Genomic DNA, 12107 nt, shown 5'->3' on the forward strand with positions numbered 1-12107 from the left:
GTCTCCGATGGTACTTGTTGAGTTGGCATAGATCAAGATTAGGATTTGTCACTCCGATTGTCGGAGAGGTATCTCTGGGCCCTCTCGGTAATACACATCACTATAAGCCTTGCAAGCAATGCAACTAATTAGTTAGTTGCGGGATAGTGCATTACAGAAAGAGTAAAGAAATTTGTCAGTTACGATATTGAACTAGGTATTGAGATACCGACGATCGAATCTCGGGCAAGTAACATACCGATGACAAAGGGAACAACGTATGTTGTTATGCGGTTTGACCGTCAAAGATCTTCGTAGAATATGTAGGAGCCAATATGAACATCCAGGTTCCGCTATTGGTTATTGACCGGAGACGTGTCTCGGTCATGTCTAAATAGTTCTCGAACCCGTAGGGTCCGCACACTTAACGTTCGGTGACGATCGGTATTATGAGTTTATGTGATTTGATGTACCGAAGGTAGTTCGGAGTCTCGGATGGGATCGGGGACATGACGAGGAGTCTCTAAATGGTCGAGACGTAAAGATCGATATATTGGACGACTATATTCGGACATCGGAAAGGTTCCGAGTGATTCGGGTATTTTTCGGAGTACCGGGGAGTTACGGGAATACGGGGAAGAAGTATTGGGCCTCATCGGCCAAGTGGTGGAAGAGAGGACGTAGGGCGCGTGGCCCCCTAGCCCAAACGGAATTGGACTAGGGGGCAGCCCCCCTTTCCTCCTTTCCTCCCTCTCCTTCCTTCTCCCCTTCCCCCTTCCTTTCCTCCTCCTAGTAGGAGTAGGAAAGGGGAGTCCTATTCCTACTAGGAGGAGGACTCCTCCTCCTGGGCGCCCTAGGAGGGCCGGCGGGCCTCCCCTATGACGCCCCGAGACCGATGTGCCAGGTGTCTTTGAGTTATTCGCTGCTGTTGCCAGGTCATTTGCTTGCGTGTTGCATTTCATCATGTCATCATGTGCATCGCATCATCATGTTTTCAAAACCTGAATCCGTCTGGGTTTCCCCAGTTCCCTTCGTTGCCCGTTCTGAGCCCAGACACGCTTGCACGCGCCCGCGCCACGTCCGAAATATTATTTTATAAGTGGCCGGAAAATGTTCTCGGAGTGGGTTGAAAGTTGGCATGTGGTGTTGTTATGTTGTTAGTAGGTCGCCTGCCAAGTTTCATCACATTCGGAGTCCGTTTGACGCCCCAACGTTAAACTATAGCGGCATTATAGCCGGGCACACGTTGGACGTTTTCGGTCTCCGAAAACCTTGCCGGGCTGCACTTCTCTTCTCTCCTCTCAGCCCATGGCCTTCTACACAGTCCACCTAGGCCCAGCCTACCCCTCTTTGCGCAGTGCTTGTACCCCTCTCGCGCGTCCGAAACTCCCCCGAACCCGACCCGGGCAGTCATCATCGTTGGATCCGGATCATCCCCAAACGTCTATAAAACATCTCCGTTTTTGTGTTTGGACTCCCTACCTATTTGTTTCTCGACCGTCTGATTATGATCGGAGGGACGAGGAAGCCCCTACCCAAAGATCCATATGCCATATATAAATAGATTCAACCCTAATTTCTAGGGGAGATGTCCCATCCATCCCCACGCCGCCGCCACTCTCCCCATCGGGATCCAAAACTAGCCTCCACCTTCTCCTCGTTTTCCCCTCCTGTCCAACCACCATCGCCGCCCAAGTCCTACAGGAGCCCGAGCTCCTCTACCCGTCGCTCCTCTCCTGTAGCCGCCCGAGCACCGGCCAGCTCGCTGGAGCAGACCACCGACGCCCGAGCCAAATCCCCTCGCGCTACCTCCTTCTTTACCTTCTTCTTACCCTGTTTCATCCCTCTCTCGTGCTCTGCATGTTCGAACAGGAGGCCATGGAAGCCACCCGTCCGTACCTCGTCTCCAGCCCCTGCCCACCGGAGCCGTGCCTCCTTGGACCTGCGGCTGTGGAGTCGGCCTTCATCCATGGCCCGCCCTCCTTGACACGCTCACCATCGTCGCCGGGACCTCCAAGCCACCCCAAGCTCTGCTCCATTCCAGCGTCGCCCGCGCGCCAAGTTCTGCCGCTGCCTCGTCCAATCCGCGTCCTCGCCGGCGCGTCTCCGCGGTCGGATCTCCCCAAGCCCTCTGCACCAGTCTCCACTGCTTCTGCGTGCGGGGACAATGACGATCGGCGCCAAGTTCCCCTGCCTCGCTCACCTGCATCCGCCTCGCCCCATGGTTGCCGACCCCTGCCTCGCCTTGGGTCTCGCTGGGATGCCGTCTCGCTGCTGGATCCCCATCCCCGCGCCTCCCAGCTTCCTCTGCGCTTGATTCCCGCAGTTCCCGAGCCAAGCCACCGCCCTGGATCTTCTCCGTCGCCGACGCCCGTCTCCAGCGCCAAGTCCCGCCAACGCCTGCTCCTGCGTCGAGCAGGGGAGCCAGGAGAATGACCCCAGCACCAAGTCCCACTCGCCGGTGCTCGTTGACTCTGTCGTCCCCACGCCTCACCTGCTGTTGCCATCGCCCTCCTCCAGCATCGCCGGCCTCACCTGCTACTGCCACCGTCTCCCCTGTCGAACGAACCAGCACGACCCAACGCCAAGTTCGGTTCGATCCCCTGCACATTGACCACGCCCCTGTATCGTCCCCACGCCTGGGCCACGAGGGCACCGAGGCCCATCAACGTCTTCTCATCACCACAACCGGCCCAACTGCTTCTCCACTTTCGGCCCATGGCCCGATGTGAGCATAGCCCAGCCCCTCCGCTATTATGTGCCTGTGCGTTTGATAGTTATGTTGCGCCTATTGCCTTACCGGGCCTCTCCTTAGATTCAGCCCAGTATAGTTTTTTTCCTGTTCTACGAATTTGTCTATTTATTCCAGAGTTTCCAGTTTTGCAGAAAACCCCTCCATCTTCATGCATATACTAACTTAATAACCGTACATCAGATTAAAACAAACTTAATATGAAAGTTGCTTAGAATTTTGTGTAGTTTCATAATATGCCTTTTTCATCTATGTTTAAAATGATGTTTGTTTAAATTTTGCTCTATGAATATGCTAAAATGCTTTAATTCATAACTAAATAACCGTAACTCGGTTTGTAATAAACTTTATATGTAAATGGGGTAGAATTTTTCCTATTTTAACATGGTGGCATCACTTTGCATGTTTAACAACTATAAAATTTGATTTAGGGCAGAGCAGCACCAAACCTAATATATCCATATGGGGATTTACCGGAACTGTTGTTCCTTGCTTCCGGCCTCATTTAAACTTGACTAGATAGGTAGTTTTACTTTGCTTCACCCTCTTGCCATGCTAACAACATTTAATCTTGTTGGGTACATAAATGAGATCGAACTAAGTAACTCGAATGTGGTGTTCCGTCAATATGCATCCCATTGCATATTGAGCTCCACTTAATTTGTAGGATTGCTTGTGCACGTTGCCATGCCATGCTTCATTAAAACGGACATGCATCATACTTGTTGTGCATCATGCCATGTTGTTGTAGTGGTTGTTTACTATGTTGTTTGCTTCTTTCCGGGTTGCCTTTCTTGTGAGCTTCGGTTCCGTTCCAGAGTTGTGAGGATCCGTTCGACTACGTCCGTTTGTCTTCTTCGTGGACTCGTTCTTCTTCCTTGCGGGATTTCAGGCAAGATGACCATACCCTCGAAATCACTTCTATCTTCGCTTGCTAGTTGCTCGCTCTTTTGCTATGCCTATGTCGCGATATCTACCACTTGCTTATCATGCCTCCTATATTGTTGAGCCAAGCCTCTAACCCACCTTGTCCTAGCAAACCGTTGTTTGGCTATGTTACCGCTTTGCTCAGCCCCTCTTATAGCGTTGTTAGTTGCAGGTGAAGATTGGAGTTTGTTCCTTGTTGGAACATGGATATTTTGTTGGCATATCACAATATCTCTTACTTAATTAATGCATCTATACACTTGGTAAAGGGTGGAAGGCTCGGCCTTATGCCTGGTGTTTTGTTCCACTCTTGCCACCCTAGTTTCCGTCATATCGGTGTTATGTTCCTAGATTTTGCGTTCCTTACGCGGTTGGGTTATAATGGGAACCCCTTGACAGTTCGCCTTGAATAAAACTCCTCCAGCAATGCCCAACATTGGTTTTACCATTCGCCACCTAGCCTTTTCTTTTCCCTTGGGAGTCGCGCTCCTGAGGGTCATCATTATTTTACCCCCCGGGCCAGTGCTCCCCTAAGTGTTGGTCCAAACTAGAGCCCTGTGCAGCGCCCCCTCGGGGAACTCGAGGTTTGGTTTTAGTTGTATGGAGAGCTCATCTGAGTGTGCCCTGAGAATGAGATATGTGCAGCTCCTATCGGGATTTGTCGGCACATTCGGGTGGTGTTGCTGGTCTTGTTTTACCATTGTCGAAATGTCTTGTAACCGGGATTCCGAGTCTGATCGGGTCTTCCTGCTAAAAGGAATATCCTTCGTTGACCGTGAGAGCTTGTGAAGGGCTAAGTTGGGACACCCCTGCAGGGATAGAACTTAAGAAAGCCGTGCCCGCGGTTATGGGCAGATGGGAATTTGTTAATGTCCGGTTGTAGAAAACCTGAAGTTGATCTTAATTAAAATACATCAACTGCATGTGTAGCCGTGATGGTCTCTTCTCGGCGGGGTCTGGGAAGTGAACACGGCGTTCGAGTTATGCTTGATGTAAGTTGTTCTAGGATCACTTCTTGATCATAGTTTCTTGTTCGTGCTTTGCCTTCTCTTCTCGCTCTCATTTGCGTATGTTAGCCACCATATATGCTAGTCGCTTGCTGCAGCTCCACCTCATACCTTTTACCTTTCCCATAAGCTTAAATAGTCTTGATCACGAGGGTGTGAGATTGCTGAGTCCCCGTGACTCACAGTTACTTCAAAAACTAGCTTGCAGGTGTCGTTGAATCGTGCAGATGACGCAACCAAGCTCAAGGAGGAGCTCATGGAAGATCTTATCCTTTATGTTGTTTCGTTCTAGTTGATCAGTAGTGGAGCCCAGTCGGGACGATCGGGGATCTTTGTAGCATTTGGGGTAGTCTTCTTTTATTTTGGTTCCATAGTCGGACCTTGTTTGTATCTGGTTGATGTAATGCTCTATTCATGTAATTGTGTGAAGTGGCGATTGTAAGCCAACTATGTATCTCTTTCCCTTATGTATTACATGCGTTGTGTGAAGATTACCTCACTTGCGACATTGCTTTCAATGTGGTTATGCCTCTAAGTCGTGCTTCGACATGTGGGAGATATAGCCACATCGAGGGCGTTACATCCCCCCTTGCTCCTTTATATACGGGGCAGGGGCACCCTAGAACACACAATTTGACATTGTTCTTAGTCGTGTGCGGTGCCCCCTCCACCATAATCCACCTCGGTCATATCGTAGCGGTGCTTAGCCGAAGCCCTGCTTCGGTAGCATCATCATCACTGTCATCACACTGTCATGCGGACGGAACTCTCCCTCGAAGCTCTGCTGGATCGGAGTTCATGGGACGTCACCGAGAAGAACGTGTACTGAACTCAGAGGTGCCGTACGTTCGGTACTTGGATCGGTCGGATCGTGAAGACGAACGACTACATCAACCGCGTTCTCATAACGCTTCCGCTTACGGTCTACGAGGGTACGTGGACGATACTCTTCCCTCTCCTTGCTATGCATCACCATGATCTTGCATGTGCATAGGAAATTTTTGAAATTATTGCGTTCCCCAACATGGACGTCTGACATGCCCACGCCCAGGCCAGCCAGAAGTACCCCAGCCGACTCGTGCTACAGCAGCCAAACGACCGGCGACCTCTGGACGTCCGTCGACCTCCAGCCACCGGACGTCCGACGCCTACCGGAAATCCATGCCACCTATCCCGAAGCAAAACAACGGACTTCCGATGCCCACCGAATGTCCGGTCCCCCACGAGTCGTCGGACGTCCGGTAACTGCCTATGCACAGCCGTGGGCCTTTGGCCTTGTATCCCTTCCCACTTACCCTTTCGCCCACTTAGACTATAAATACCCCCTACCTCCTCCTAGCTAGGGTTAGCAAAGTGATAGCTCATTTGTATGTGAGCTTTGCTCCTACCTACCTCTACTCTTGAGAGAGAGAGAGAGAATACTCCATTGGAGTCCAATACCTCCATCTAGGAGAAGATCTCGAGGGATTCAAGACCTCCTCAGAGAGAAGATCCTTCTAGGATTCAAGCCCCCATCTCCTTTGGATTTGGGATGAACTCTACCATCAAGACCTCCTCATGGAGATGAACTTTACCTTGTATCTTTCCCTTTGTTGTTCATGTACCTTGTGGATCTTGTGTGTTTGATTGTCTAGTGGATGTGTGATTGGACTTGTTCTTGAGTGTTTCCCCTTGTGATTTCTCCCCATTCTTCCATGTGTTCTTCGTGTTCTTCGAGGGAATCCACTCCAATCGTGAAAGATCGGCCTACACCAGGTTAGCCCCGCATCATATGGTATCATGAGCCACGTTGATCACGTATTTGGAGTCCCTCCCATCGTTTTCTAGCCTTCTTTTGCTTGATTTCATCCTAAATTTCAAAAATCCCCACCAAAAATAGCCCCAATTTTTTTGTGATTTGTTGGTTTGATGATGTTTTTTTCTTTTTGATCCATGGATTTGATTGGTTTCGAGTGGATATAGCATTTCCCCAAGTCTCCCCATCTTTCATCCACGAAATCTCGTCAATTTTAACCACACAATTCCCAAATTCCGCCCAAAATCACGTCCTGGAGCTCAAATCCTGCATTGACCCCGACCCACCGGACGTCCGACCTTTACCGGACGACCAAAACCCCTAACCCGAGCTGAAACAGTGGATTTTCGAGCCCAACCGAACATCCATCCATTAGCGGATGTCCGATACCTGTAGATTCAGACTTCGGCTGATTTTGTTTTGCCCATAACTAATTCATCTGAACTCAAATTTTAATGTTCTTTAGCTCGTTTTGAAGCTCTTGACATCCCCCTTCCCATAAAAATACCACCAACATCATTTAACTCCACCAAATTTTTGCAACTTTGGCATCTTTTCCTATAGCTTCCAACACATCATCCCCATTACCACCACCGACTTCCGCAACCTAACCCATTGTCATCCATATAGCATTAGTGGTTGTTTGAGTAGTGATTCAAGTCTCCTAAGGTGTTTTGGATACTTAGGGATAGTTGCTTCTTCATCAACCACCACCACTTCCGCATAGGCTTACCCACCATACACTTCCGCCACCCCAACTTAACCCAATTTTATTTGAGTTGTGAGTTGTGTCTCCTAAGGTGTTTCGACTACTTAGGAACGATGAACTTCAACTCTGACTCACATAACCCAATAACCCTACACTTTCGCATTGCCTACTCGCATAACCCATCATTGCATTTCTGCAATCCCATTGAGCTTCCACAAAACCACCACCGCTATTCCGCTACCACCATTTTGACATTTGAGATTTTCAGTTCGTGGTTTTTTTTCGTTTCCTAAGGTGTTTCGACTAATTAGGAATGGTTAGACATCGAGTACACCACCACTCATCATCGCCACGATGTCGTCAACATACATCAGGATGGTAACCTCGACGACATCATTGTATATTCCCCTTGCAATTGCATTGATAACCCCTAGCCCATTTTGTGTTACTTGCCTATCGAGACTAGCCATTTGAGTATTGCCGGCAATGTTACTTGTGCACATTAGTGATCATTGATCTACACCTTCCATTGCATACATACCATATCATCTTGGTATCATATCATCTCTTGTGTCACAAGATTGTTCCCGCATATACACAATTGCTATCTTGGTTTGTGCATTTCGCATTGTGGCCATATCAAAAAAATGAATAAGCTTTTAAGAAAAGAAAAAGAGAAAAACAAAGAAGCTTGTAAGCAAGTGCCATAGCATCATACCACAATACATCTTATGGTATCATACTTGATCATCTTGGATCATCTTGTGCTAAAGCATCGGAACATACATACATAGCATACTTGGGATAGAACGTTTACCCATTTCTCATCTTATAGGTTGTGCACAAGTGTCGTATCCTCCTATTGAGCAATCATGCTAGCGTCTCTCTTGAGTTGTGCAACACGAGCGTTTTCCGTGGACTCCACATTTTGTGCTCATTACGTGCTTGCACGACCCCATTTATCTATTTGTCTCTCTCTCTCTGTGTGTGTGTGTGTGTGTGTGTTCCCGTGTGCCATTCATTGCTATTGGTCTACTTGTTTCACTTGCGAATTTGTGAATATCTTTCAACATTATTGACTCTTGCTAACATTTTTCATCAAATTTTTGTGCCACTATCCTCACCAAGCTACTCCATAAGCTTTACTTGATAGGTGTGAGTGAACAAGTCTGGTACCAATTCCACTATTCTTTCATTTCACATTGAGTGAAACAGGATACATTCTCAACTTTGGGAAAAGGTAACTTGGTATTGTTTATCTCATTTCCTACTCACCTCTACTCGAGTCTTGTGATGGATAGGCAATGCATTTCAACTTCGATCTACAACAATAATGACGAGTTTGGTGCCATGAAAAACAACTTGGACGCCAAGATGGATGCTAAAATGGAGGAGATCAAGGCCCTCATCAAGTCCTACAAGCGATCTTCCGAGTCTGCGAGAAGACGCTCAAGAGCACATGCCTCCGAGCTACCATCTCTGGCAAGATCACATCGGCATCGACACCACCACCGACAAGAATGTGAAGACGAAGAGCTCTACACCAACAACCGCTCGACGACTTCACCATCCCCCTTGGCATCTTCGCCAAGCGACTTCAAGGAATATTTGCCTATAGACATACGACATCTTCGCCTACAAGCACCTCAAAACTATGCTTAAGAGAAGCTCCCCAAGCTCAAGTCCGCGACTTCCACAAGCTACTACGACCTCGACACCAACCACAAGATTCCTTTCTATGGGACTTTAGAACCCGAGGAGTATCTCGAGTGGGAGCGCTTGATGGACGACTACCTCAAGCTACATCAAGTTTGTCTCGAAGATCAAGTGAAGTGTGCCACAAGGAACTTCCATGACTACGCCTACACATGGTGGCTTCACACACCTTCGGAGCACTGTGCATGAGTTGGCCCAATACGAAGAGAGCTATGCGGCAAGAGTTCATGCCTCCAACCTACACGGAACAACTTCTACGTCAATTGGAGAACATCATACAAGGATCAAAGTCCATTGATGAGTACTTCAAGAAGAAGAATGCTTTGGGACGAGCCAGCATGGATGACCCCATTTCAATGAAGTTCCACTTCATGATGGGATTGCACAATGACATCTCCAAGACGATCTTCCTCGATGACTTCTACATTTGTGCTCTCAAGGCAGAAAAATAACACATCAAGGCCAAGGCTTCTCCACCCCAAGCACACTTCTCGAAGACCAAGCTCCAAGATGGCGAGCATGAGGATAGTACCACCAAGATGTCCAAGCCCGTCGAGCTCCAAAACGACGCTCCCAAGTTCGTCTCCATCGTCATTCCTCTTGGTGGCCTTGATGATGCCGAGTCCACCACGACTCTTTTTCAAGATGGTGCAGCGACGACTACGACTACAGAGCCAATCAAGGAACAAGCTTTGGAGGCGAGCGACATGGTGACATGTAAGGATGATGTTTCCATCTTAGGAGGTGAGAGTGATGATGTGCCAACTTCGGCCTTCATCCACGACGATGATGACAAGATGATCGAGCATGGGATTTTCCCTTTGGTCATGGAGGAGAGAGATGATGTGCCATCTTCGGCCTTCATCCATGGCGACGACGATGAGATGGTTGAGTATGGGATTTTCCCTTTGACCACGGTGACATATGATGACTTGAGTGACTTTAGCCACCATATTGAGAGTGAGATTGACTTCACCACTAGCCCCATATATGATGTGTTTCCCCAATTCCCATGTGAGGAGAGCCACAACCCCCACCACTTGAGTGAGATGAGTGACTCCACCATATGTGACATTGAGTGCACCTACTTTGAGGGAGTGAGTGAACCACCACATAGAGAGAATGAGGTAGTTGATAGGGCATGTGAGGCCACTATGATTTCTAACGACTTAACCTCTACCTCTATTGTGTCTTCTCATTTAATGCTAGGTCCCATATATAATGACGCGCCGATTCACGATGACTACATCCTCACTTTGGACAAGACGATGGCCATGGTGGAGTATGATGCACCCCCCACATGGTGCCATCAAGATGAACATGGCCACCATTTGGTCTTTACCACCTCACCTACACCACTTGAGTGGAATGACAAAGGTAACATAGGTGACGGTGATGCTCTAGTCCCACTAGTGGACATTCTTGACTATGATTGCTTGCATGATGTTGATCAACCTATTACCATGCTCCATGCTAGTGTGACTTCCTTGTGTGATGATTTATTGCCCATTTATGATGAGTATGACGATTGCCATGTGGAGTCTATTAGTTGTGATGCCATGTTACATAGGATTTCTTGTGACAATTCTTTAGGTCACATCATGTTTGACAACCCGCTTGACTTGTCATATGCTATGCATGAGATCAATCATATGTCATATTTGCAATCTCTTCATAGTGACTATTCATATGCCATTAAAATAAACCCAATTTGCACTTATGGCATAGATGACAAGCCCATGGTTATTGGCATTTGTTTTTCTTATGATGATATTGATATGCTCCATTTGCATCATTTATCTCATATGCCCTGCCATGACCACCTAGCTTCGGATATGCATTGTTTTGGATGTTGTCCATTTTCTCCATATGATGTTTCCGATATTTCTCATGAGGAGACCCCCATAGTTTCCTCATACATTTTAGGAGATTTTGATCCACCCCATCCATTGCATGATCCCAATACTTGTATGCACAATATGCTCCCCATGAATGAAAATGCTATTGATGTGCCATATACTTGTATGCTACATTTGTGTCCCCATCGTGTCATACATAATAACTATTCTTTCATGATGGATGACATGTTCTTATACCATGCATCAAATTTCTTTGACCGATGCTTATCTTGTTCTAACTCACACGTGCACATACACATCATGATGGATGATGTGTACATTTACCACGCACACTCTTGCCATGTTCAGTATGAATGATATGCTTATTCCTATGCCTTTGCCATGCATTTGTGACCCATGCTTTGCATTACACATGATCATTGATTCTCGTACTTGTATGTGTATTTGCAAGCTTGGTGGAGATATTGCTAGTTATTGCCATGCTCCTTTTGTGACCCATTCCTATGATGATACTATGATCTTGCTTTGTGTTCGTGCTTCCGATATGTCATGTGCATTGTCTATGCCTATTATTTGCTCACATGACATGATTGTCATGATTTACTCTAGTGTGTTGCATCTTCGCTCCACTAGTTTGCACGACTTGATTACTATGCTTTCTTATGTTGCATCACCAATGATTCATACTTGCTCATTTCATGCGGTTGATGACAACCATCTACATTCTTTGTATATAATTGTTATTGCTTCTTGTCATATCTCTCCATATGTTGCCTCTCTCATGTTAGATTATTTGTCATGTATTGAGTGCAACAATGCTTTTAGTCTTGCTAATGATATTGCCCCCATAGCATTCTCACATATGTTTGGAGATCTTGACATACTACTTGTGAAGCATGCTTGTCTTCCCTCTTTGCATCATATACCTAGTGTCATGAATATCGTCATTGTTGCATCATATTATTCATGCACTTGTGCTTCTAACGGTTATGTGCAAGAGAAGAAAACCATCATGATGGACGATGTGTTTATCTACCATGCGCATACGTTCTTTGCTTTGTTTTGTTCATGTGTAGGATACTTGGACTTTGTGTCGACTTCCGCTTCACATGAGTTGACCATTAGAGCTCTTGAGAGCGAGTCACCTTCTACCACGACATTTCTACATCATACTTGCTTGTGCTTCAGCATTGTGAAGGATGCACAAGGACATGCTTTCAAGGTGATATCCTTCTCTTTTGAGAACCCCCAAACCATGTGCATGCATATTATGGATCATACAGCGTGTGTTGCTTGCACCATGAGACTTATTGACCATCTTGGACCACTTGCTTGCACACATGTTAGAGACCTTGCCTCGACT

General features: G+C 47.0%; 1 protein-coding gene across 1 annotated transcript; it reads left to right on the forward strand.

Annotated features, from left to right (window-relative positions):
* Positions 1-9424: 9424 nt before the first annotated feature.
* On the forward strand, positions 9425-10367 carry LOC147959763 (uncharacterized). The gene is made up of 2 exons (XM_087532891.1): positions 9425-10262; positions 10363-10367. The coding sequence occupies exons 1-2, from the start codon at positions 9425-9427 to the stop codon at positions 10365-10367; spliced, it is 843 nt and encodes a 280-aa protein (XP_087389017.1).
* The last annotated feature ends 1740 nt before the right edge of the window (positions 10368-12107 follow it).

The sequence above is a fragment of the Triticum urartu genome, chromosome 7A (assembly GCF_056163025.1).
Source record: "Triticum urartu cultivar PI428250 chromosome 7A, HENAU_Tu73, whole genome shotgun sequence".
NCBI lineage: Eukaryota > Viridiplantae > Streptophyta > Magnoliopsida > Poales > Poaceae > Triticum > Triticum urartu.